Source organism: Eublepharis macularius, chromosome 2 (assembly GCF_028583425.1).
Source record: "Eublepharis macularius isolate TG4126 chromosome 2, MPM_Emac_v1.0, whole genome shotgun sequence".
NCBI lineage: Eukaryota > Metazoa > Chordata > Lepidosauria > Squamata > Eublepharidae > Eublepharis > Eublepharis macularius.
Window position 1 is genome coordinate 65,709,380 of NC_072791.1, and position 27,860 is coordinate 65,737,239.

Consider the following 27,860-nt stretch of genomic DNA (forward strand, 5'->3'; position numbering starts at 1 on the left):
TCCAACACCTGGAAGCCGTCTTAAGGGCCCTCCAACGAGCTGGACTAAGGGCAAACCCAAAAAAGAGCCACCTGGGGTTCCAGGAACTCCAATACCTGGGCTTCGTGGTCGGGGGAGGACAAGTCAGGCCACCACCGGACAAGGTGGCCTCAATAGCCGACGCCCCACAGCCCAAGACCAAGAAGCAGGTTCGGAGATTCCTAGGACTGCTGGGGTATTATGGGCGGTTCATCCCCCACTTTGCCTCCCGAGCGGCGCCCCTGACGGACAGCTTAAGGAAGGGGCTGCCCAACCAAGTCCGGTGGACCCCAGAACTAGAGGCAGCTTTCAAAGACCTGCGTTCCGCCCTCTCTAACGCCACTGCCCTGTGGAACCCGGACTTTGACCGGCCCTTCACACTGGCCACAGACGCTTCGGACACCGGCCTCGGGGCTGTGCTGACCCAGGAACGTGACGGAGCAGACGTCCCGATTCTCTTCCTGAGTCGGAAGCTACAGCCCGCCGAGAAGCGCTATGCCACGGTGGAGCGGGAGGCCCTAGCGGTCAAGTGGGCGGTGGGGGCCCTGCAGTACTACCTAGCCAACAACCCCTTTATACTGCTGACGGACCATGCACCCCTGCAGTGGCTCCATCGCATGAAGGCGCACAACCCCAGGGTGCTACGCTGGTACCTCTCCCTTCTACCCTTCCAATTTACCATCAAATACCGCCGGGGGGCACGGCATGTGGACGCGGACTATATGTCCCGCATGTTTGAGACTGAGCCAGACCCCCACAACTCAAAGCCAAGCGGGGGTGTGTGTCCGGGGTCTGAGCCCCAGCCCCCAGACTTGACAAGAGGGAACAGCAGGGGACAAAAGGGTGGCAGCAACTCCACCCCCCAAGCCGGCAACCAGGGCCAGAACCTACCTACTCCATGGGGAAGGGGCAAAAGGCCAGTACCTCAGAGGGGTGGAGGGGGCAAGGAGAAACCAGCCAGCCCCACCCTCCAGGGGGAAGAGAGGGGGCTAAGCAGGCCGGAGGGAAAGGGACACAGCAGGGAGAAGGTGGGTCCAGCAGCAGCAGCAGCAACCCAAGCAGAGCCCTTACCTGGCAGGGAGAGGACGCCGCCGCTGCAGCCCAGAGCCACACCATGGCTAGAAGACAGCAGCCTGGCTCAGGAGTTGCTAGAAGCCAAGCCTCTCCAGGGGGGGCTGCCACAGGCATTCTGGGGGAGGAGATGGGTAACCCCGCCCAGCATTGCTGAGCAGGCAGCGCAGAAGCTGGCTAAGGCAGCTCCTCGTGAGCAGGGCCAGGCAAGCCCAATAGCACAGAGGCTGGCTGGGGCAGCTCCTCGTGAGCAAGGCCAGGCAAGCTCAGTAGCTCAGAGGCTGGCTGGGGCAGCTCCTCGGGAGCAAGGCCAGGCAAGCCCAATAGCACAGAGGCTGGCCGGGGCAGCTCCTCGTGAGCAAGGCCAAGGAGCCCTCAGCTGGGGATGGCTCGCACTCAACCCCACCCTGCCAGCATGGCAAAAGGGCCCAGGAGGGATTAGTGGTTGGAGGGAAACACCTGGAGGAATGCACAGCTGGGCCCAGTCAGGAGAGGGAACAAGCCTGGAAGGAGGGCGGGGTGGAGAAAGGAAACCCTATAAAGGGTGGCTGGGAAGAGCTCTGCGGTGGTGGGTGTGAGTGAGGAGTGATGATGTGGAGTGAGAGCAGTAGGATGCAAGGGTGGAGGCTTGGAGGAGAGTTCTGGAAGGAGGAGATGGAGGACACAGAGGGTAAGCAGGCCAGGTTGAGCAGGCCAGCGAGTGGACTGAGAGGGAGTCTGGGTGAGGTATACCGCCCCTCCTTCCACAGAGCAGGGTCCTGCAGAGTCCCTGGCCCCCCTGTGACGTCAGGAGCAGACCGCCCAGTGCCACGCCCAGCGGCAGCTGCGGCAAGCCCTGACAAGAAGTAAGCCCTGCCTAATAAAGTGGGGGCTTTCTCCTATGTAAGTGTAAATAAGATTGCAGCATAATTCTGCTTTTAGTTTGCATTATTCTAAATTTGTTTTTCTATGTCAAGCTACTTTGAACACATACTGGAAAAGCAGGATAGAAATATTTTAATAGAAGGTGGTGGATGAATGCAATTCTTAGCCTCTTTGCAAATTCTCTTAGGTCCTTGGTTCTATATATCATTTACGCTAAGTGAAAGATAATTGGTTTTGAGCCAGAATCTCAAAGGTGACAGAAAGGAATTGTTGATATAAACTTTGGGCTTAAAGATTGGATGACAGATATTGGATGGAACTGCTATAGGGTTGCAGGGTCCCTCAGCAACTGGCAGGGGGTTGGAGGGCTCACCAACAATGCAATGACATTACTCCCCAGATGCCCAGAAGAGATGTCAGCAGGGATACTCTGGTATATAGGCAGAACATCAGTACATCTCTGGGGGATGCCCAGAATGCTCTGGTATTTGGGCAAAACTCTGTGGTTTACCCATAGAGTTTTACCCAAATACCAGAATGTCCTGTAGCAATGCACTGATATCACTTTCAGGCACAGCAGAGTGATGCCAACATGTTGGGATGTTGCCAATGTCCCTCCCCCCCCCAATTTCCCACCAGCTGAGTGGCAGTGGGAAGCATCTGCTGGCAGCAGATCATCTCCCTGTTGGGGGTGGGGGGCTGGCAGCCCTGAGCTGCTTGAAAGCTCAGAAAACTCTGAAATGAATGATTATGTTAGAATTGTCTACATCTAGAGCAGAAACAGAGAGTAGGGTTGAAGGGTAAGGTGTGTGCCTGTTATAGTGGATTTGAATGGAGACTAAAAGGTACTGAGATAATTGGGCATGTAACCATTTTTGTGGATAAGCTGGATAATATGATGCAGAATTTCAGTGGATCCAGAGCATAGTCTAAGGTAGGGGTGCCAGTTCTGGGTTAGGGACATTTTTGGAGATTGGCAGGCAAAGCCTGGGGAAGGGAGAGAGCTCAGCAGGGGTGTGGTTCCACAGCATTCATCCTCTGAAGCTGCCATTTTCTTTAGGGGAATAGATCTGTGTTGTCTGGAGATTAGTCATAATTTCAGGAGATCTTCAAGCCCCACTTGGAGGTTAGCAACACTAGTCTAAGGGGATGTGATATATTTACCTTGATGAAGCTAAACAGGTCTAGGCCTGGTCAGTATCTAGATAGGAGGACACCTAGGAACCTATGTTCCATGTGGAGTACCATGATGGAAAGAAAGGGGGCATGTATAAGTATATAAAAATATAGCCGCCTTACATGTAGCAGTAAAGAGAAACAATATTTAGAGATAGAGCAGTGTTGCTAAACTGAAGCAAAAGCCAAAATCTTTGTACTAAGCTAACTGTATCTCTGCCTGATCCCTGACTGGATGGGAGGCTGTTTGGAAGCCATCGTTGAGCTTTTTTTTAAGCACAGCAGGATATTCAAATTTCAAACACATGTACACATTGTATTTGATTGTGTAAGACCTGGTCAGATCTAAAGAAGAGGAACTGGTCTTCTGTTTGCATATTCTTTATGACTGTCTGCATATATGTTTTAGTGAAATCCTTTGCCTGGAATAGAGTAGGCAAATCCAGCTTAGGTGGATTCCAGGACTGACTGCAGCCCAATACAAGGAGCGGCAGAGCTCTTGGCAGTTGTTAAAATTCAGACTACAAAATGCTTGAAAACATGAGGAAGATGCTCCAGAATTATGGTTGCTGCTGAGTCAGATGTACTGCTTGTTCTGGCACCAGAGAGATGGCAAAGGATTGCTTTCTCCCAGCCGGGATAAGAGCCAGCAAGAGTTCTGTCCTGGGAATCTGTTCTTTGCAAATCCCTGATTATGAAAAAGCTTGGACTGATACTCTGAACAATCTTTACCCTGTGCAAGGTTGTTCAGGAACTTTGCAGCCAGAAACATAGTCTTATTGTGTGTATGTGGCTGGGGGGGAGGAAATCTTTGTTTTTGTTTAGTACATTTTTATCCCACCCTTCCTCCTAGAAACTCTGGATACTGTACATTTTTATCCCTTTCTCAGTTTTAACCACACATCAACTTGGTGATATAGGTTATGTTGAGAAAGTGACTGACTGAAGGTCACCCAAATGAGTTTCGTGGCAAAGTGGGGATTTGAACCTTGGTCTCTTGGATCTTGGTCCATCCCTTTGACTACTAAGTCACACTGAGCTCTAGTACATGTGGCTCTCCTGTTGCATATAATTTGGCTCTCATTAGACATTCTGAAACCAGTGTTTACATAATGCAAGCTGATTCCCTTCTTGCCATATGATTTTTTTAAAGTCATCATCACAATTTTTCAATCTCCATGTTAAAACTATTGATTTTTTAACTATACATTAATACTGTATTGCCTTGCAGTAATGCTTCATTTCGATAGATTCCTAAGATTATAAAACTGACATAGAATTATGTTGGAAGGGCTGTAACCCCAAAGGAGACCACAGTCACATAGGTGATTCTAGGGTTAAGGGTGATTGTAATATAGATTTTGTAGATTACAGAAATGTATATTTGGATCTGTTGGTCAGAGTAGTTGAATAATTTATTACTAAAAGCAAAAGAACCCTTATTTTAATAACTAAATAATAAAATGGCAAAATAAACTTGTGGGTAAGCTGTCTATCTGGACCTATGTGAAATGTGGGCAAATGATGACTTTTGAGGTGTTCTGAAAACAAGATACTGGCTTGTGAATGTGAAAGCAGAGAGGAATAGCATCCATGCTTTCAAAATCTGTGTACTACATAGAATTCTATGGCTTAGAATGTGCGAATGATTAAAATATACTGTGGCTTTGTCGCTACTAGTCTCTTACACACATGAGCCCGGAATAAATGAAAAGACTTTAAGAGGCCAAAGGCTAATGTCAAGTCATACCCATCTGACAATGAAAGGGCAAGACTGACCTTGAGCTAATGTGGGTCAGTGGGGCTGAAAGTCTCACTGTAGTTTATGTTGTACTTTCTCAAGATCCTTTTCCTTACATTTTGCATTTTTAGAAAGAAAATGATCATGCAGTGGTCAGCAACCTGATGGAAGGGATCTATGTCTTCCAGTTGACAGTGGTAGATACTGCTGAGCAGCGAAACTCAACCGATGTCACTGTCACAGTACTGAATGCAGAGCAGACGGCTGGTGAGTTATAAGCCTAGATACACCTTCAATAGTTTAGAGAGGACTGCATCTAGAGCTGTTAATTCTGGCTTTCACTGGCCCACTGGAGACACAGGGGAACATAGTAAATATTGGCTGGAAAATGGAGAGATAAATGAGAGTGGTCTGATGACCATTGGGCTATAATGTTACTTTCAGCTTCAATTGCAATAAAGGTTTTAAACTGCTGCCTAACAGTTGTGGTCAATTGGCTGAAAGAGAACATATTGAAACTAAACTCAGACAAGATGTAAGTGATGCTAGTTGGGAAGGTGAGGATCTTGAAGGACATTGTGCTCCTCACTTGCAAAGAGGTTCAGCTGACTTCTGCAGACTCAGTTAAGAGTTAACATAGGTCTCCCTTCAAAGTCAACTCAGACTCCATTTAGTACAGAACTCTGCAGCTCAATTGTTATCATGAGCTAGGTAGAACATGCTTACTACTTCCATTCTGCAGTCACTCGTTGGCTACTCATTAATTATCGATCTCAATTCAAATTTTTGGCTATTACAACTAAGCCCCTCCATGGCTTTGGCCCCTCAGATCTATGGCAGTGTTCCTCTCCCTATGTTCCTCCATGGCAGCTTCACTCATCTGAACAGGACATTCTGCAGGTGCCATGCTGCAAATTGAATTATACTGTGTATTGAATTACACTGTGTAATTTGCTTTGGATCTCTGTGAGAAAGGCAGACTATAAATAATGTAAATAAATAAAATTGCTTTGATTGGGAGACTGCGTGGGACCTTGAAGAACAATGAAGTGGTAATATTCTAGGTAATATTGTTAATATTCACATTGCTTCTTAGGTCCTTTTTGCACTGGAACTGTAAAGAATTTCAGTATCTGTTCTGCTTCCCATGTTTGCAGGAGTTTCACACTTGCAGGGTAGTCATGGGACACAGAACTGCTGTTTGTCCCTGATTTTTCCCCCCTGTGGACATACTGCAATATTATTTTTAAGCCGCTGCTGAGTTGCATATGGCCCAGTTATTGTCAGTGCGAACTCTATACTCCCCTTCTGCTTCTCTTCTCCCCCCTCTCCTTTTCCCTGGAAGCTGATTGGTCTGTGTGGACTTAACCACTCCCACCCTCCTCAGCTCTTTGAATGCCTTTTCTGCCATTTTTATCAGTAAAGCAAGGTAAGGGTCATAAGGCTGTTTCTCTTTTGGCTTCCTTCCTCCCAGGTATTCACTCACTCACTCACTCACTCACTCACTCACTCACTCACTCACTCACTCACTCACTCACTCACTCACTCACTCACTCACTCACTCACTCTTCCTTCCTTCCTTCCTTCCTTCCTTTCCAAAGCCAGGAACGATTCCTAACCTTGCTGCTTTTAAAGTACTGCTGACTTTAAAAGCCAGGAAAGGATTAAATGGCTGCTTTTCCCTCCCTCCCAGGCATGTTTCTGGCTTTGCCAAAGAGAAAAAAATCCCAAGTGCTTTACACAGCCCTTTGGAAACAAAGTGGCAGGTAAGCAGCTGAGAGGAGATGAAGCAGCAGCATTTTAACCCTTTCTTGACTTCGCTTTAAAAAAATAAATGAAAGTGGAACAAACCTGACAAGTATATGTTTCCCCCCAGAACTCAGGGGACAGCCTAATCAGCAAATGGGGGCATGGGTTCCAACGTTGCAATGTTAATTCTCTTGCTCAAAGTTAAAAAAAAAAAAGCATGACATGAATTGCAAAGCCCTGAAAGCCCAAAACTGTACCGAGGCTTCAAAGCCAGTCTAACATGAAAAACAAGATGCCAAAACAAAACATCCTCAGACGGTGTGGAACGTGGGAGCGCCAAGCTGAATCCATTGCGATTGCAGCAAATACTCATAAATGGCGGTTTAAACCATAAGTGCAAAAAGGGCCTTAGTGTCATGCACTTGACCTTTCAAATTGAGTCAGTTAATTGAGCTTTAAACAGACACAACATCTTATCTAACATATTTTCACCTTTCCCATTGTTATGTGAGTTTTCATGCGCTTGAGGAGAACTCATTGAATTGATAACGGGTTTTTGGACAATGTAAAAAGAACAGTGTGTGTGTGTGTGTGTGTGCGTGTGCGCGTGCGTGCAGCTGCCCAACACTTGCCATGACATGCATCTTTCCCATTCTATGGGGTACATAAATGCAGAACCCCATTGTTGTGTGCGCTCAAACTTGGTGGCTTGATGGTTTAGAGGGAGGACTGTGTTTTCTGTGCAATTTTGGTGCAGTTGCATGCAAACACAGCTGTCCCAGATCCTCGTCCCCTTGAAAAGAAGAGCATGTGTTTGTGCATGTGTGGCCAACACACACACACCACACATCCAAGGGGCCAAAACTCATGAAACAAACAAACAAAAAGGATCAGTTCTGAGCCAGCACTGCCCCAGCTGGAACAAACCAGTAATGGGATGGGATTGTTCCATAACCCCCAGAAATGAATATGGAACAGATACTTTCCAGATGCACACTCCTATTAGCAAATCCCAAATTTATTTGGAAACTATTATAATATATATAATAATAACAACATTCAATTTATATACCGCCCTTCAGGACAACTTAACACCCACTCAGAGCAGTTTACAAAATATATTATTATCCCCACAACAATCCTGTGAGTTGGGTGGGGCTGAGAGAGCTGTGACTGACCCAAGGTCACCTAGCTGGCTTCAAGCAGAGGACTGGGGTATCAAACCCAGTTTTCCAGATTAGAGTCCTGCCGCTCTTAACCACTACACCAAGCTGGATGTGCGTGCATATTCCCTATGGGGAAAATTATCTGGGGAGCTTGGGGGCATTTTTTCAAGCAAACTCTACCAAATATCCAGGGAACCTACTCCTGACTGTCCACTAAAGACCTCCCCCAAGTTTCAGGAAGATTGGACACTGGGGTCCAATTCTATGGGTTTTGGAACAAGATGCCCCTAGTCACTCTCCATTGTTTCTTATGGTGTGAAAAAATTCCAAGCTGGCTCTCAGACAAAAACACACGGGGCAAGGCAGCCACTGGCCAAACGAACAGTCGCAATGCACGCTGAAACAAGAGAAAGCCCAACAAAAACAAACTGAAGCAAGGGAATGGAAAACCCCTCCAGAACCAAAGTGAAGCAAGGGAACCAACATCAAACCAGAGAATCATGTCAAACAAGCACCTTCCATCCAAATCCAACTGAAGCAAGGCGCACTGTTGCAAGCCCAACAGAACCACTGTCACTCACAGAAGCCAGGTGGAACCCAGGGCCAATGGGGGAACACCAGAACAGAACCAAGCTAGTACCCATATCATCAGCCACGCAATAACAGAAATACCAAGTGCAAGGCCAAGGGCAAGCAAACACATCTGTAACTTAATATAGGATGGATCTCTCTTGGCCTCAGAAAGTGAGAGGGGAGGGGGGTAAGTTTGGGAAACCCAAGTTCTTCTTTCTCCAGCCTCTGCAGTCTGCTGCTCTAGCTCACTGGCTCAGGAGCCTCAAGATAGAGCTTCCGGCTGCAGCAGCCCTTCATTGCTGCCTGTCCTGTTCCCTCCCACCCCTGCAATAAAGTTAACATTCCACAGAAGAACCGACAGCAAACAACCAACTCTGAACAAGTGAATACAGTAAAGCAAAGCAACTCCCAACACCATTTCATTAAAGCAATTAATAACTAAGCATGAAGTTTAGAAAACTCTCCTTTACCTAACTGCTCCCCAACCCAACCCAAGGCCACCCAACCCCCAACCCCCCATTCCCCTCCAAACAGGTAAAAGGAGTTTAAGGGACTCAAAAGCCAGGTGAAGCCAGGTGGCCTTCCTCAGGCAGTCAGCACCGTAGCAGCAAGACCAGGAAGCAGAGCAGGCAGGTAAAGCCAGTAATCCAAGGTGAAGAGCGCGGCCAGAGCAAGCAAGAGCACCCAGCAGCCACAGTCTCAGATCCACACAAAATGGAGTCTGCGCTGAGCCAAGCCTGCTTTTTTAACTCCTTGCAGATGCCATATATTATTCTCCCCTTCTCATTTTATTGTCACCATAACCCTGTGAAATAGACTAGAGAGAGACCGACCCAATAACTGTTGGTGAGCTTCACAGCACAATGGAAATTGTAATTCTGGTCTCCTCAGCTGTACTCTAACCACTTCACCACTCTGCACCTTCGGTATGGTTCGTAAGGTAAGACTTCATTCCAAGGGAGCAAGCCCATGCAGAACAACTCTCCAGATCATGAAGTCTTCTAAACGGAAGTAATAATTACGGGTCCTGCATTTGGTGGTGGTGATCTCTTTCCCACAATTGATTCTTTTCAGGAATGATTGCAAGTCCAGCTATGAATCCTATAAGTTCTTGGGAATAAGTTATGTCCACTTTGTGCTCTCTGTGGTCATTTATTGGATGTACTAAAGTAATTGCCCTTTTGTTTGTTCTAGAGCACTGCTTGGCTCCTCAAAAGGTAGGGCGGTGTAGAGGCGCCTTCCCTCGGTGGTACTATAATCCAGTGAAGATGCAGTGTGAGAGCTTCATCTATGGAGGCTGCAAAGCCAACAAGAATAATTACGTATGGGAAGAGGAATGTAAACTTGCTTGCAAGAATGTTGCAGGTATGCCCCTTGAAAAGACTCCTGTTGCCAGGTTTCGGGGTTTCACGGCAGGAGACCATAACATTTGTTGGATGCAGTCAATAATTATTTTGGAGGAATGCACCCACCTATGAAGTGCTGATGTGATGTGCCTAGTGTGTCGAGTTGCTCTTTTTTAATTTCTTGTACTTGCCTTCAGAGGATTGCAATGGGTTTTGTTGCTCTGAGTATTGTGCAGACAAGAATGAGCCTAGAGTATGACAGTTTCTACAAAACACATCTCTGGAAGATTGCTGGAAACTTGCTGTTGTGTGTAAAGAAGACCTATTTTTTGTTTTCCTACTATTAGCTTAGTATGACTTGCCAGAGAGACACTCAAGTGAGAATGGAATATGGTCCTATATTAATCAAAGCTCACTACTTCAGCTGCCTGCTGAATCTTATGGTATAACCACTGAGCAATGGGCTTTTGACTGTTGGGTTGTGTTTTACTGTTTACTGTTTTATGTAATTTTAAGGTATATTTTATGGTATTTATACATTGTTGTAATTACTGTTAATATGATGTTGTGACCCATCCTGAGCCCGCTTGCAGGGAGGGTGGGATATAAATCCAACATATAAATAAAATAAATACAGTATTAAAAAATTCATTTTTCCTTCCCTGGTAGTAACACAGTGAAAGACCTGCTTAATAGGTCTTAGATCCTCTTAGTTCTCTGTACTTCAGCATGTATCACATTTCATTTGTAGTTGAAAGCTAGGTCATGTAAACGGGAAAGACCATAAACAATCATTCTGCTAATTCATACCCCTCCCATCTTCTGTTTCTTTAGGTGCTGTTGAAAAACGGCAGAAACCAGGTAAGCAGTTCTGAGAATGTCCATGATTCCAGTCCAGCTTCTTTCTCGCTGATTTCAGTGCTCAATACCAAACTTCCCTGGCTAGTCTCTTACAGCCTAGCAACATAGTATACCCATTGATTAAGGTATCTCCCACATCAATGTGCACAGTACTGGAGGAGCCACTGGCCACCTTCCTCAGGCTGCATTCCTGTGCCCACTTATGCAACTCCCATTGAACTCTCGGGGGGGACTACTTCTGAAAGAACAGGTTTAGGATTCCCACTCACCCCTCCCTTAATCTCTCTTCTTTATGAATAGCTTTTCTTAAGATATTAGAGCAGAGAAGGCAAGGCAAATTAGCCTCTATTTGATTTGTGGCTTCCAGCTTCCTCTGCCTGCTGGTGGGGGAGGCTCCAGGATTCTTAGCAAATGTAGGGCTGCTCTTGTATGGCAGACGTGTGGCGCATTCAGGATTTCACACTGTGCTTGCAGCTTTGCAAAATGGAAATTTTTCCTGCTGCTACTACAAATGTTAGAACTGTGATGGGGCCACTTTGCAGGGCTACGGTCCAATATTGCTGTGCCTGAGGGAGATTAGTCAGAAGCAAATTACTTCCTGGAGCATCTGGAGAGTGGGAAGGGACATTTGTCTGCAAAGTGCATAAAGGACTAAAATCTGTGTTTCTTACACAGTGTGCAATGAAGAGTGCCCTCCCTTCTATTTCAAATGCAAAGATGGCTGTTGTATTGATAGTTACCTGGAATGTGATGACACTAAGGATTGCTTAGATGGGTCAGATGAGGAGTCTTGGTCTTGTGAGACATGTAAGTAAATAAGCCTCTAACTTGGGTGGCACACTGTTACAAAATGGGAGCCTATCAAACCAACTCCGCCCCTTTCTTTCTCTTAAGGAAGCATAACTCAGTGGTAGAACAGCCAGCAGATCCCAGGGTTCAGTCTTTGGCATTTCCAGTTTGAAAGGATTTGGGGTACCATGTGCTAGAACAGACCCTTGCCTGAGAATCTAGAGAGCCGCTGCTGCGCAGAATATGCTGCAGTACTGTGCTTGAGGAACCATTTTGACTGAGTAGCTTCGTGTTTGTTATTTTTGATGACTGGCTTCCTTACATTGAGGCTTTATCTTTTATCTTTTATGTATATCATCTCTCTCTCTATATATTATTATTTTTAGTTTTTTTAATTCCTGTTGCTTCAGCAATCAATACTATGCTTGTAATTTGCAAATAGTTTTTGCAGCTGCTGCTCTGTCTAAAAGCGGAGGTGGGGGGGAATCCTTGATGCATTTAACTCCTTGCAGATGCCATATATTATTCTCCCCTTGCCCTAGGGTCTTGGTCTCCCGGTTTTCTCCCGCTGGAATTTTTTTTTGACTGAGAATCAAAGCTTCTTACTAGTTTAGTAAATGAGTGTCTCCTTCCATAATAATCACTTTAATCAAAGTACTTCTGGAGAGGACGTAATGCATAATTTCATCTCATTGCAAGTAGCAGATAACAATACTTAACCATTATATTAATATTCCATGTAGCTTATAAAATCTATTCTGAAATTTAAAATAAATTCCAAAGGGTGGTTCACATATGCTGGTCAGATACTTCCTTGCATGTGATCCCTTCTCTCTGGCCCTGAGTACAGGTTTATGTGGATATAAACAGGACTGGACTCCGATATATCCAGCAGTATTCTTTCAGCAGTTGCAATTGCTGGAATCGCTGCTAGCTGTTTTGGTGTGCTGACAAGTTTATAATGACGTTTTTCTACACGTTTTAATGTATTTAGAGGTGGGGGGGTTGCATGGGGAGAAAACAAAACAAGCAGCTTGCATATGGAAACTTGTCTTTTAACTGACTCCAGTATTTCTCTTTGCTAATCTCATTTTGTCATAGTTAGCATTTCTAGGCAGTTGCATCTTTGCCCCTTTGTTTAAAATATATCTTCACTATAGGCAGGATGGTGTGTATACCACCTTCAGAGGGAGCGCCAGATGTATTATTGGTGCAAGGTTCAGCATTCTAAGAATCTTGGTTTTCATTTACCACAGCAAAGCAAATTTCCTTCCAGCCCTTGTAGCTGAAAAAGAGATGCTTGAAAGTATGGGCAATGCACACTGATTCAGAATTTCAGAATCTGAAAGAAGTCCTATTCACATAATGTATGCATAGATTGAACATGAGATGGGAGAAGTAGGATTGCTTCTGCTGCTCCACCCATGCACATTGAGCAAATCTTTTTTTTTTTTTAATCACTCTGGGCAAATCACGTTTGCAATTAAAAGTATAATTTTAAAGTCAAAATGGGATTAGGGTGGACAAAGCACCAAACGGAAACAATGTTAACAGAACAGCGTTTTGATTGTAACAAAGGTTGCTTTATTGAGGAATATTTGGAAGTCTGCTGCCATCAGCAGAATAGCAATCAGTCTGTATTAGTGCTAGAAAATAAGCTCTTTACCATTAAGGTAGTGCATGAGTTTGTTATCAGATGATAAAGCCTGCCTTATTGGTCTACATAAGTTCGCTTCCAGTAGTGGGTAGCTTAGCAAGTTCGTGAAAGGCTTTTCTAACTCTCTTCCGTGCTTTGTTTTGTAATTTACTGGCAATGGGAGACGTGCAGATTCATCTCTTTTCACCACACCCTTATGAATGGGTTCTTATCAATAAAGATGGACTTTCTCATTGTTTCGTAGCCAGATTGTGAGTTAAGATTCCTTTAAGTGGTTTGAGTCCAGTAGGTGCGTGTTGAACACTCTATGGCCAGCTGGGGTTGGTTCCCTTCCAGCCCTGGGGCCAGAAAAGGAAGCAAGATTGGTGCTTCAGCAGCAAGTTTAAATAGTTCTGGGGCTGAATTTCTGCTGGTAAAGGATTCTCTCCATGAATCCAGTTTCATGTAAGGAACACATCTCACTGTAGCAGTCAATAGATGTATGACTGGTGGTGGGATCCCAATTGTTTTACTAAACAGTTGCTTAGCCACGTTGATTGGCTTTTTGGAAGCAGTATTCTTCTGTCCTTCTACAAAATCCCACTAGATGGGCTTGGTCTCATTATTATATCAGCGTCTCCTGAATTCAGTAGCACTGTCAAACAATCTTTTGTTTGTAGTTCCATTCCAGACTTCCTCAGGTCACAGTGCATAACAGGTCCATGTACTCATATCTCTTGGGCAAGGCAGTGGGGGATGGACACAGGCACTCTTCATGGTTGCCTAGCTCAGTCTTTCTATTAAGCACTGTTGGAATCACATCAGTTATAGTGACACCAAACAATAGTAACAAAACAAATAGGCATTATTTTGAGTTGGCTAAAGGAGAATATAATGCTTTTATATTTTTAAGAAAGGAGAATAAATTGTAACACTTGTTAAAAAGTGTTCTTTGTAATGGTTGTGATCCCTGGCAATGAACTGATATTTAATTAATATTAAACGTTAAAATAAAAGAAAATTGAATTTCAGGAAATGGTAGGTTGTTTTCTATAGAGACCATGTTGTGTTTCCTAGGAAATAACCTCAGGGGGCCAAAATTAAACCTTTCATGGGGTGACAACATACTTTAAACCAGCTGTTTTTGCTTCTCCCTATGACAAATCCAGAATAAATTCTGCAAAATGGACATTGCCGAATATATTTTAAGAATAAGAGAAAAATGCATGTTCATATAATTCACTGGAGAGTTCACTTTCTCCTGGCATGGAATTTGGATTGCCTAGGTGCAAAACTTAAATTTAGTGTGATTTGTAGTATGTACTGCAATAGCTATAGCTAAAATTAAAAGCAGAAGTAGTTGGGGAGATTCAGGAGTGCAGATGAAGAACTAGCAAAAAGATACAGCATCCAAGTAGGGTGCTTTCCACATTGATGGGAGTTCTTTTGCATCATGGAGTGAAAATATCTGTCATTTTGAGCAGTTTTCTTTTGGTATCTTTTGCAGATATTCAAGGATTCAATAAATTACACAAGATCAATGTTACAGACAACCAAGGTAGGTATATAATGAACGCTGATGGAATGAGTTTCATATTTGACAAAGGTCCTGGTGGCTACATCTGCCTTCCCCAAACACAACTGTGGCTGAAGAGAACAAAACTGGAATTGGGTTGCATTTCTCTCATGCAGATAGGTCTTGGTAGAAATGCTATACTATATACATGAGTATAGTCTTAATCAGTACCACTTATTCTCCTTTGCCAGGTCACTGTGTGGATTTGCCAGAGACTGGACTGTGTCAAGAGAGCATATCGCGCTGGTACTACAACCCATTCACCGAGAAATGTGATCGCTTCACCTATGGAGGCTGTGAAGGCAATAAAAATAATTTTGAAAAGGAAGAAGACTGTATAAATTCCTGCAAAGGCATCACAAGTAAGTAAATTAACCTTAAAAGGTGGAGAGGAAGTGTGCCGTCTACCCCAGAGTTAATCCCCTTGCTATAATTTCTTGGCACTATGTAGACCAGTAATCAGTGGAATAAAGTTTCGTTATTCTCAGTCCTAGAGTATCCCCTAGCAGAGTTTTTCAAATTGCATAAATTCATGGAGGCTGGTGAATAGTCATGGTAGCCAGCAGTGCAGTCTTTTTGGGCAGAATATATTGCTTTGGGCAGAATATATAGATGCTGGGAACTAACAAAACGCTAATGCCTTGCTTGTGAATGTTCCAAATTTCTGGATGGATGCTTTTTAGAGATGGAATGCTGAGCTTTTTTACATTTGTCATCTATCCCAGGGTGGCATTTCTCATGTTTCTAATGTTGTGGGGAAAAGCTCCTTTACTAAAGTTTTTTGGGGTATTATTTATAGTTTTATTTTGTTAGTTTTAAATTGTGATCTTTTAATTTGTAAGCTGCCTTGAGCCACAAGGAAAGGTGGGATATAAATATTTCAATAAACAATGCAAGTGGTCCATCTGGAGGACATCAAGTGCTGAACCAGTGTCTCAAGAAGAATTCCCTTCCAGCTGCACCAACATATGTCCTTTGATTAGAAACATACATGGGGCTCCTGAGCTGTAGTCTGACCCTTCAAGATTAGAGCCAAGCTATTCTGCATGTTCTGAAAAAGCGCATAATGCATCCTCCCTGGGAATGAATATTTTAGAATTTGGAAGTCCATATTCAGTACTTTCTCCTGTTTAAAAAAACAAACCTAGAATCTTTGTGTGTCTTATTAATTTTTTTGAACCAGAGGTGGGACATGTTGTTCTCCCATCTTTGTGCTAAAATAGTGATCTGTTGCATGCTCTTATGGAGCATGTAAATAAGTTTAGTCACTTGGGCATCTATAAACACATTAAATTTCAAAGTGTTTTAGTTGGTCTCATAAAGATAGACTCAATATTGCATCTTTCCCCCTTGAGTATCACTTTTTTCCCTCTCCTCCTCTGTCTTCTGGTAATTTATGTTTATGGAGGACATGAATAATAAGAACACGACACAATTTGATGGTCTTTAAGTAAGAGCCCCGTGGTGCAGAGTGGTAAGCGGCAGTACTGCAACCCAAGCTCTGCTCATGACCTGAGTTCGATCCTGGCGGAAGACAGGTTCAGATAGCTGGCTCAAGGTTGTCTCAGCCTTCCATCCATCTGAGGTCGGTAAAATCAGTACCCAGTTTCCTGGGGGTAAAGTGTAGATGACTGGGGAAGGCAATGGCAAGCCACCCCGTAACAAAAAAGTCTGCCAAGAAAAAGTTGTGATGTGACGTCCCCCCATGGGTCAATAATGACTCAGTGCTTGCACAGACTACCTTTACCATAAGTAGATCCTTGTAGATAGCAATTAATGTCACTAATGTTTTCTATAAATGTTTTCTTGGGTTGTAATGTTTTGATACACTTTTAAAAAAAGTGCACAATAAAAAATTGTCTTCTGCCACTTCCAAGCATGGTTATAAGGCACACTCTGTTACTCTTTCTCTCTGCAGAGGCGGATGTGATTGGCCAGAGATGGAGAGGATATGAAGCTCAGCGTGAGAGTTTAAGTATGTAACTGAACTCCGTGGGGGAGGGAATTGGGCATGAACTGATACTTGGGCATGAACAGAAACTATTATGAAAATCTGCTTTATGGAGACTTTTCCCTCATTCCCATTTACCGTGTTAGTTGTATGTGTTTGTGTGTAAGGAAGAACAGAAGAAAACGTTTTGGCTTTGTGGTCTGGCTGATAGGCCCTCAATGAGCTTGATGTCTCAAACAAAATGATGATTGCCTTGAGTTTGATAACAATAATCAGAAGCTCTCTACAGTAGTTAACTGGTACTAGATTTAACAAAGCTCCATAATATTGTGAACTTAGAAGTGACTCAGAAAAGCAGAATGCCCATTCATGGGTAGGGTTGCCAGATGGCCTCCCTTTGTCCTTTGCACATGTGTGTGCGTGTTCCTGACTCCACACCATGATGATCACTTCTTCAAGTCATATTATCACTGGTGCCCGGCTGCTTCCATGGTGTGCAGGTAGCTGGTTGAGTGAGTGGGCCAGCTGGGCACTTCTCTGGTGTGCAGAAGGCCAGGCAGGCTGGAAGCAGGGGGAGGAGGCAGAGGTGGCACAGGAGGCCGGGCAGGCATGCTGGCCACTTCCCCAGGAGAACTTCAAGCAGAGGGAGGAGGCTGAGGTTGTGCAAGAAGTCCCGCTGGTGCTGCTGCCATCTCCTGCAGGCCAGTGACCAGCTGCTCCTCCCCCCCAAATAGTGGACATTAATATGTCCAGTATTTTAGTCATGTTTCCACCTGACAGTCCAATAAAAAACTGGACTATCTAGGGGAAAACTAGACACCTGGCCACCCCATGGGGAGAAGGTTCCACTCCTTAGGAAAACTTTAAATTTCACTGTGTGATTTTTTTCTTTGAAGTGTATTGGCTAGCACTAAAAACAAATAATGGCGAGCATTAGTCTAGGTTCTGAACATCCAAGGGGATCAGCCTTTTGAATTTGCAAGTAAAAGCCTCAGGGATATTTCTCCCTAAGGACTTCACTCTCCAGTCCATCCGTTTCTTATCCAAGTCTGCAAAAATGTCAGGGACATTACAAAATGGATGTGTGTATGTGAATATCAGACCATAATCTTGGTTCAGGTGAATCTCTAAATGTTCTAGAGTGGGGCTTGGGCTAGGCTTCAAGCATAATCTTTAGGTAGAATCCAAAGGGCTCTATCGGGTGTGCCCAGTGGCTCAGGCGTACCCAGGAGCTTGTTCATATTGGATTCTGTGAGTGTGTACACACATGCATACTTGTCATGTAAGCAATCCCCAAACCCTCTGAGGTGTGGGGTGCTAGTTGTGCAGTTTTTTGGTTCACAACTCACATCTGCAAAGTGCCATGCCATCAACTTCCTCTACTGAGTCATGCAAACATACTTTGTCTGTGCATTTTCCACTGAATTTTAGGAAAGCAAACGTGATGACGGGTATATTTCCGTGGACAGCTTTGCTTTAATTGGTTGGTGAACGGGGGTGTGGAGCTGTTTACCATTCTAGGTTTATACAGAGTAAGTCTGAAGGAACATAATAGAGCCACCTGTTGCTTGCTTCCAGTATGGCCTTAAGTGAAACAAAACCTTCGACTTCTCAGTGTTGCATAACTTGGTAGGCAAGAGAGGAGGGTAAAGGAGGAACTACAATCTGCATTAATATGCTGCTTTAAACAACACAGGATTTCTATCTGGGTTCTCTACGTGGAGTTAGGCTGAGCCCCAGAGATCTCTGGGAAGAGACTCCAGTCTCTTACCATTACTGACCCCTTGTGCAAAGGGGACTCTACTCACAAATCCTTTATGCATCACAAAATGCTGTGTAGATCAATGCTTGTGCTTTGTGTGAGTCACATAGCCCAGTCAAAAGCTGCATATAAAAGACCAACTGGATGAACATAGCTAACAGAAGAGATTAGATTTTCCTTGGAGGGAGCCAAATGCCTCAGAACATGTGCTTTTGGAGTCTGAGTACATTCTTCTGGCACTACTGCCTTCTTGATGTTTGTCTGGTAATGCTGACAGAGTAAATGATGCTTTTCCTCACCTGTTTACAGGCTCCTTTGAAGTGGGTATTGCTGTGCTCCTTGGTGTCTGCATCATGATTGTATTGGCAATCCTTGGCTACTTTGCCCTCAAGAACAGAAAGAGCTATCGCCGGCGACGTCAACCAGCGACTGCTGCCAACTCCACTCTTTCCTCAGTTCTCTCCACCACTGAGGACACTGAGCACCTGGTTTACAACAGTACTACAAAGCCTATTTGATCCCTACCCCCACCCAGAGCAGCCCTCCACTTCTGGAGAGTGGGACAGTTTTTATTTACTATTGATGCTTTTAAAACCAAGGCCTACAGCTGAAGGATTTCCTACCCTCCTTTCTCTTAGACTGTTGATCAGCTCCATTTTAATATCCCTCGTAGTTCTGAATAAATGCAGACCCTGAGGAAAGGAGGAATGACGAGGAGACTAATTCTGTCTCAACCCTTTCTCCTGGTGATATGCCTCTTTTGTTGCTGCTTCACTTGGTTCTTTGGGGCAGCGGGGAGGGGGATTATTTTAAGTAAAAGAACGTATTGTACTACTTTGAGCCACAGTTTGATTTGGTGTGGAATTCATCCTCCCGCAAAGCTGCTACAGTCTACATTATATTTCCTCCCTGTGTCACGCCTTTTCCCTTATTTCATTTGAATACCATTAACACCTTAAACTCTGTCTGGTTTCTCTTGGATCCTGTGTCATATGAATGCACATTCAAAGGGTTCAAGGTGCAATAGAAGCTTCATAGAGTAGAACTGGCTTTATCCTCCAGTAGCTACTGTTTCCAAATCTATTGTAACCTCTAGGGTGGGGTTTAGTATAACTAGAGCTAGTTTATGCTGGTGTGGGTCAGGGAGGCAACTGGTGCTTGTGGCCTTCCTGAAGTGTGTGCCCGGTGGCTAGGAGAAGGGCCCACCAGCACCCAGGGAAACCCCATTGGTGCTGCAAGCACTGCTGGAACTCACCTTGGTGTAGGTGGCCCAGAAGTGAAGCTGGTCTGGAAGGCTGGCCTTGTCTCCTCCCGCACCACTGCCCACTATACGTAGCTGCTTGATTTGTTAGTGTATAATGGTGGTCCTGGGTGCTCCAAGGAATCTTCAACAACAGAAACAAACAAAGAGACATGAAGGAATACCCACTGTATTTTTAGAATGAATGTTAATACATCTAAAGTATGTGCCTAATTATCGAGAAACTAGGCCTGCACCTCCCCCCTTTCTATCTCTAAGGTTTCCACTTTTAATGTTAAATACCTAGTTTTCCACTGTTTTGTCTATATGTATTTATTTTTAGAACTAAAATGTGACTGGAAACATACGACTGGCTTTCTAGCTCGTCTTTAAATTACAAAATGATTTTTTCCTCTCTTCAAATATAGGAAATGCAAATGTACTTTTGCTTAGCCAGTGCCTCACTGGTTCCTTATAGCCAGCTTCACAAGAGCTGTGGAAGAAAGAAGGGCCAAGAAAGCCAGAAGTTTTGGGTATTTCGAGGGCAATAAAAGGAGAGAGTGGTAGGAAGGAGGAGGAGGAGCTTCCCTTCCCCAGTTGGACGGATCAACCAGGGAAGAGAGGGTACATTCTAGGCTGGTGTACAAAACTCAGTTATGTGGGCCATAGTGGACCTTGACTAAAGCTAAGTGTGGCCCACTTAATTGAAGCCATTGTTGCCCACCTAATTGGGCAGGGGTGGTGGACACAGAGTGCTGTCTCTTGGTTGAGAGGAGGTGTTCTGACCCCCCCCCCCAAAAAAACATTCGCAGAAGCTTTCAGGGGGAAGAGGGAGTCCCCAATACTGATTCCATCTAGGTGGGAGGTGGCATTCTGAACCCATCGTCAAGGGGAAAGGAAAATTGTTGCTGCATCGCAGAGCCTTGAAGGATGTAGGAAGAAGTCTGTGTGTGTGTGTGTGTGAGAGAGAGAGACAGAGACAGAGACAGAGAGAGAGAACAGGATGTGCCAATATCTCCCTTCCCCAGCCTCATGGCAGGGGTCTACGGGCTGCACAGCATGGCTCCACTGGACTCATGTTAAGCACACCACTTTTTGGCTCTCCATTTCTTCTTCTACCCAGTTTAAGCTGTCTAACCATAAAATATATACATCCATACTTGATGTTCATGTTTTAATGAAGTTGCTAATCAGAATAGTGCTGCTGCTGCTGCTGTACATTATTGTTTAGTGTTAGACATCTCATTCCCCCCACTTAGCTTCTAGGATCTGACAATTTACTCTGTTTCCGGAGTGCTGGTCTGTGACCACCAACTGGATGCTGCTTCAGACAAACATCATGTGATTAGTGGCTCCAGGCTAGCCCTGTGAATCACCCTCATCATGTGAAGAGTTTCACGTCACCACCAGATTTCCTAATGGTGGCATCTATGGGATGCTTGTAATTGGAATGGTGTGTGTGGCTAGATGCTGCTGGGGGTACCTGCCTTATAGGCAGAGGCTGTTTTAGTCAAGTTTCAGGTGGTGGCTGTAATGAGTAGATCAGCCAAAGTTTGCATCCATACTAGCTGAGTGGCCAACTCCCATTTCCACCATCCAAAGCGAGTGCTGCTGAACCTGATAACACAGCCAAGTATTGTGTTGGGAACTAAAGCCAGTACTGGCACTTTTTCACTTGATGGAGCCTGGTAAGGACCTGTGTCCTGAAATTCATTGTGATACATTTTCATTTCATATACTGAATAGGAATGCAACCCCATCTCCTGGTCTCCCCCAATAATGAAATTGAGCAATAGTGGAAGGTATTTTTGTCTTTCCCTTTGTGTGTCAAGTGTATGTATATAAAAAACTTATGCTTTTTAAAAAGTGCTTGGATGTAAGATTTTGTTGGCAGAGAACACCAGCAGAACCATTGGGGGGCATATTGGGAGTATGAAATAATACTTCATGTGTGTGTCCCCTCCACCCCGGGGAGCTTTCTTAAGTGTGGGACTGCCCAAGGATGTTCCTTAGAAAATGGCAGAATGGAGGCTTGGACCAGAGATCTGTAGCTGGCAGGTTTCTCCATGCTTATTACATGCCTGCACCATCCTTTGCTTCTGAAAACCTTCACTGCCTTCTGAGCCTGTGTAGAGCTACTTGTAGATCTCTCTCTTATTGTAAATGTAGATTTTAATTAAAAAATTGTTTTTAATATTTTTGCTTAGACATTTTGTTCTTACTATCCCTGACTTCCTCTTGCCATGTTGACTTGAAAGGGGCCTGAGGAAGCAAATGAGGCCGGGCCTCTCATAATGGTGGACCTGATTTGCCACACTGTAATGGCAAATGCAACACTAAACTAGGTCACAATTAAGGTCACTGTAATACTGGTGCCAGATCATTTCTGATGCAATACTAGTGGTGGGCATAGCCTGAAACTGGGCCTCCAGTTGGTGTGGGTGAGGGGGGGGGGAGAAACTCCTCTGCTTCTATCCTAGTGATGTATTTGTGACTGTAATGTAAACTATATTTATCAATGACAGGTTTGAACAAAAGTCATATTCTCTGTATTTTCTATTTCATTTGTTCTTTGAGAGACACTGATTTGGGGGAGGGGACACAACACTGGCAAGTTCTATAAGCAGAAGATTGAAGTGAAACAAAATAAGAGGAAAAAAATAGAAGGGAGGGTATAAAAGAGAATCAAATGTAGAAGGGAGGGTATAGAGGAGGCTCAAATGTGAAGTGTTAGTAAGGCAATAGCAAAGCTTGTTCTTTAAGGGGTGATCCTGGAGAGGCACTGGGTGTCATTGAGCCAGTCACTTTCTGGCTAACCTACCTCATAGGGCTGGTGTGAGGATAAGGGGGCAGGGGACCATGTGTGCTGCCTTGTCCTTGTGTGAACAAGGAACCCCAAGCCCTGGTCCTGGGTGCTGCTGCTGACCCACAGTTCCTCCAGACCTCAGGCAGAAGGAAGGTTCCTGTTCTTTTGTGAGACTTCTCAGTCTCTGGGTTCTCTCTCAGGTTGTTCCTATGTGCAACTCATGAAGCCAGACACAGGCTTAAATAAAACTTCAGTTTGGTTACACAGTGTCGCTGAGTATAAAGCACTCAAATTCAGGCAACAAACACAAACCAAATAACCTGAGCATAATTGTGAAGAGACTCAGTGCTGACTGATCCAGGGGAGAAGAATAGCAGACCAAAAATGTCAAGGTCTTGGCAATTCACCTATAAAGAATGTGGGGGAGATGGAACACCAGTCCTCTTGCCTTAAAGGTAAATAGTCCTAAATAACACAGAAATGTTGCAGTATAAATATAAAATCCAACCAATACAAGGTTTAGAAAAATACACAAAACAACGTGTTTAATTGCAGTAAACAGTAGCAAAGTAAAGTACCTAGAGCAAACATTCTACATTATAGCTGTTCCGTCAACATCTTTCTTAAGGCCTACAGGCAATAATGTTTTTAATGTGAAAATTCAGTCTAGTAGAGCTGTGTGCCAAAAAATTGAACCAGTGACCCAAAACAGAGAAATGCCTGACACGTGGAACCTGTGTTTTTCCAGTTCTTACGCAATGATTGTGTTCCCAGATCCTAGTCTTAACAGTCCTTGTGGTAATTCCCACATTAATTTGCAGGGACACTGTAATCAGCACTAGATGTTGCTTTCCTTTGTGTTGTGGTAAATGTAGGGCAATATCAAGATACTTCCTCAGCAACAATTAGCACCAGAAGAGGCTATTTAGGAAGGCAGTAATATAACACATGGTCTTGTCTGATAAGGAATGTATGCTAATGACTGATGAAACAAACACAATTGCTTTCTAGGTGACCAAATAGGAGCTCTTCTTGTTCTTTCCCCACCCTTAGGCCTTGCCATAAAGTGACAATTGCTTCATGCAACAGACCTCCATTTGTTCATTAAGGGAGGGGGGGGACAGCAGGGAAAGGCATCATTCTTATCTGCTTTAGGAGTAACTAGAACTTTGACAAGTGCTCATAGAGGGTTAGTTATATAAAAGAAGGGCTGCAATTTTTTCAAAGTGACAAGGAATTGGGAAAGGAAGTGAGACTGTGGGAGACTCACAGGAGATCAGAGAGAACCATAAAATTGAAAAGGAACACATGAGCAACCAGGCATTATAACTGACAAAAAGTTAATACCTTTTATTAGGACTAATCAGATGGGCTTTTGAACTCGCCAGAGCTTGTGCAATGTTTTGTGATGATTTGGTTGGTCGTAATAAATGGTATTACATGGATTTTTTTTCTTGTTTGGGCCTTTATGTGGACCAATATGGCTGTGTAAATTACCACAACTGACAGCCTGTGTCAAGGAGATGAGGTTCCCAAAGCAACCACATGGTGTCACTGTTTGATTTCAGCTTTGTACAATAGAAATCGTTGCCGAGTTTTGTTTTGTTCCCGTAAGGGTTAGTTATGTAAGAAAGATCTGTGCGCCATTGGTTCATTTATCAGTTTTCTTCATTCCTAGTTTTTCAAGTGGGCTTTTACAGTTTGCATAAACATGTCTACCGATTCCATCGTGTATAACTTGGCACCCATGCAGACAGGAAAACCCAGAGCATGGGGCCAGGTTTAAATAAGTAGGCAGTATTTTTCTGAAGTCCGCTCCCCCCTCCCCCGGGCAAGGCTTGCAGTATAACAAGAAAAAAGAAGAAGAAGAAGAAGAAGAAGAAGAAGAAAAGGAGGGGGATTAAAGAGAGGAATGGTTGCTGCCTGTGGATGGGACTGCTGCTGCCTGAGTTGGACAGGGAGAGAAGGGGGGCCACTGCTATTACCACTGCATTAGCCAGGTGAGCACACAGGTAGGAGGAGCAAAGCCACTGCTGCATGGCCAAGGGGTGGGTGGGCAGGCAGGTGGATGGGCGATAGGAGGAAAGGGGTCTGGAACTGTTGTTGCTGTCTGAGGAGCAGAGGTTGGGCTGCATACTAATTGAAAAATCAGGACAGTCGATTGTTCATTTTTTGAATGATGATGCAATAATGATGGGTAACATTCCACTTGACCAACAGTACTGTGGCTAGCTTAGTCAGCAGCACATGCCAATCTTGCCACTGTGCTGTGTTGCAAGGGGGACCAGTGGAGGAAACTGAATTTTTAAATCAATAAGAGAATATTTTAAGTCAATGTAGGTGCACTATTACAGGGCAATGCAGAAGGTCCTGAAATGCTGGTAATGTGTGAATCAGGTCTGGAGGGCCCAAAGAGATGGAATTAATTGCCTGCCTGCTTTCTCCTTCCTGCTGCCTCCTTCCACTGGAGAGGGTCAGTGATCGGGGGCAAGACTTCTTTTCTTTTTTTGTAGCTGTTAGCCTGCTTTAGTATCTTTGAAAAATGGGTCAGTTAAAAAAACAAGTGGGCCTTTCCTACTGTCCTCTTGCCAGATCTTCTTTGGCCTTTCCTGTGGATGAAGTCAACACTTCTGTGACTGTATATATATAGAGAGAGGCTCTTGTTTAATGCAGTGTAAAATTCAGCATGCATGGCAGTTCCCTGGCACAGTAGAAGCTAGGGTTTCCAGGTGTCGTATTCACCCGGACAGTCCAGTATTTTGAGGGACTGTCTGAAGAAAACGGTCCCCAAATACCAGACATCACCTCCTCCCACATCTCCCAGGCGAGGGCCTCCGGCAGGAGCAGCCAGCCAGCCTTGGCGGCCTCTGCAGCACTCCTGCCAGCCTCATGCAGCTGCACAGTGCCAGCATGGGCACCTGGACAGCTTCCTGAGGCTGTGCGCATCTGCAGGAGTGGCCAGCCAGACTGGGAGTCAGCGCCAGTGATGACCTTATGACCAAAGTGACATCATCATGCTGGATTCAGGAGCACATGCACACACACAAAAAACTAAGATGAGTGCCAGGGCACCATCTGGTTTCTTTGGGGAGGCCACCTGGCAACCCTAGCAGAAGCATAGAGTAAATGGTCCTAAAGTCTCTGCCTCTTCCCCGGGCCTATTTGCTCAGAATTCCTTAGAGAGAAATAATCACCACCAGTAGAGGGCAGTACTGTATTGTTGTGAGCAATGCCCACACCCGGTCAACAGCCACCGCTACGGGTTCAGAATCAGCCATCCAGCCTGGATCGACACTGGAAGGTTCAATACTGCCTGATGTGCCCTCCTTGTTTTGGTTCTCTGCAGCATCTGCTGAAACAGAAGGCCCCTCAAGGGCAGAAAGGCGCCTGAGGACTTCAGACTGAAAGGCAGCTGCTGCTGACAGCCTAACCGGCCTACTGCGCTTTGTCCTGACACTAGCCCCCACACCCCGCGATTGCTCTAGGGCTGCAATGCGGCTCAAATAGCCTGGCGACTAGCGCTTTCCTCCTCATCAGAAGATGACAAAGTGGGGGGAGGCCTCTTAGGCGGGGGCTTTTTGGCTGGCTGCTTCCCCTTGGAAGGGCCAGACCCCTTTTTTGGTGGCATAGTTATGTATGTAATCTCTTTTAATATAATTAATAACAAGTATTGTTGTTGCTGTTGTTACCACGTCACTCAGAAAAAACTGCTTAGGCACCCCCAAAAGGCTTATATGCCAATGTGCAACTTTCCCAATGGCTGTCGGCTTCCCAATGAAATTAAAATGGCTGCCAGGCTCTACCTGGTAACAGAGCTCCCCCAACCTAAAATGGCTGTCACCTGCTTGAGGGCAGCTTGAAGCTGAACCAACAGCCCCCTATGGGGCAAACCTGGGATCAATTGTAGGGGCCTATGAGAATCAAGCCAGATTGGCCATTATATGGCAAAATTCACCCCAGCAACAAGGGAGATTAGTGGGATGCAGCAACGGACGGGATAACAAACCCCCAAGGCTCAGCAATATATGCCCCCAAGTCCTCAAACGCAGCCCCAAGGGCAAGCACTAAAGGAGTGAGAGTGTAAGAAAAAATCCCAACACTCGCCCCGTGAGGAAGATGGCACCAACACCCCTTTTCCCAGGACGTTGAGCACCACCACCACCCCCGTTACCACAGGGGATGCGAAGTACAACTGCACCAATGCCACACAGCCAGGACAAGGCTGGAGCAGCCCCCCGAAACCAGCGAAACAACGCTGATCAGAAAGGCGGGACAAACACCGCCCCCCTCCGAGGGGCTAAAGGGAACTTCAGCCAGCACGGAACAGGGCTGCCAGCCATTGAACCTCAAACCAACGAGAAACCTCTCAAACGGCAAGCAGCGCAGAGCTGGAGGCTCCGAAGCCGCGATCCTCGCCGCTCTGCCCCTTGCAGCCAATCAGCTGTTTCACGGGCTGACGCTCGGCTCCACTCAAAAAAGCCTTTAAGTGCTCAGGAAAAGGAGAAGCTCAACCGCTTCTACCGAGCATGAGGCGGCAAGTGCAGAGACGGAGGCAGGGCTGCGCTGTTAAGGCGCCAAGCCCTGCCCCCTCCCATGAGTCCCTACGAGGCCGGGGGAATGCTGCCGCTTTTTCTCCGCGGCGGCAAATGTGGCCCCCGGCCTCAAGCCCTTGGCTGCCGGCCAGGTGGGGGCCGAATTGTGAGCAATGCTGATCTTAAACTACCTCTGGAAATGTAGGCTTTGAACATGAGATTACTTCCTCTAATAGTAAAAATCCTCTGCCTATCAACTGTGCAGTGAAACAGGGAAACAGAGAGCCAAGCTACAAGAGATGAATTACATGAGGAGGAGCGCGTGAAGGGAGTCGCAATGTTAGCCAGGAAGCTGAGTTTTAAGAGAGATCAGAAGGCTTTGTCAGTTTCCCCTTTCTACTGAGCCAGGGAGATCCCTGCTCAGAGGGTTGGTTCATTTTCTCTTTGCCTCCAGAAGGTTCTGCCAGTTTCTCCTCCCCTTCTAAGGGCAAAGAGGAAATAAATCCTCTGAGCAGGGATCTCCCTGGCTCAGTAGAAAGGGGAAATTGACAAAGCCTTTTGATCTCTTTTAAAACTCAGCTTCCTGGCTAACATTGCGACTCCCTTCACGTGCTCCTCCTCGTGTAATTTGCCTCTTGTAGCGTAGCTCTGAGTACGAATATGTGTTTACTTGAGCAGAAAAGGCTTAATTTATAAATTCTAGAAAGAGGCCTAAATGTACTCGGAAATCTCTGAGATTATAATCTTTGTGAAGCAATCCAGGTTCCAGCAACATACCGGAAATAATATTATTTATTTACATTTATAATCCTGCCTTTCTCCCTAATAAATGGGACTCAAGGTAAGTAACTAGGGTTGCCAACCTCCAGATGGGGCCTGGATATCTGTTGGAATTACAACTGATCTCCAGACTATAGAGAACTGTTCCTCTGGAGAAAAGGGCTGCTTTGGAGGGTCATCTCTGACAGTATGTCCCACTGAAATACCTTCTCTCCCAAGCCCT

The 27,860-nt window shown here is 45.1% G+C and overlaps 1 protein-coding gene across 2 annotated transcripts in view; it reads left to right on the forward strand.

Annotated features, from left to right (window-relative positions):
* SPINT1 (serine peptidase inhibitor, Kunitz type 1) overlaps positions 1 to 21,713 on the forward strand; it is a 41,910-nt gene extending 20,197 nt beyond the window's left edge. Inside the window, exons 3-10 of one of the 2 annotated variants that reach the window (XM_054970647.1) lie at positions 5,002 to 5,137; positions 9,553 to 9,723; positions 10,539 to 10,565; positions 11,241 to 11,372; positions 14,498 to 14,548; positions 14,758 to 14,928; positions 16,485 to 16,541; positions 18,589 to 21,713. In XM_054970647.1, the coding sequence (XP_054826622.1) occupies positions 5,002 to 5,137; positions 9,553 to 9,723; positions 10,539 to 10,565; positions 11,241 to 11,372; positions 14,498 to 14,548; positions 14,758 to 14,928; positions 16,485 to 16,541; positions 18,589 to 18,797 (954 nt within the window). In that variant the 3' untranslated portion in view covers positions 18,798 to 21,713. The remainder of the gene's footprint in view (positions 1 to 5,001; positions 5,138 to 9,552; positions 9,724 to 10,538; positions 10,566 to 11,240; positions 11,373 to 14,497; positions 14,549 to 14,757; positions 14,929 to 16,484; positions 16,542 to 18,588) is intronic. The other variant, XM_054970648.1, reaches the window with a different exon arrangement.
* Positions 21,714 to 27,860: the final 6,147 nt, after the last annotated feature.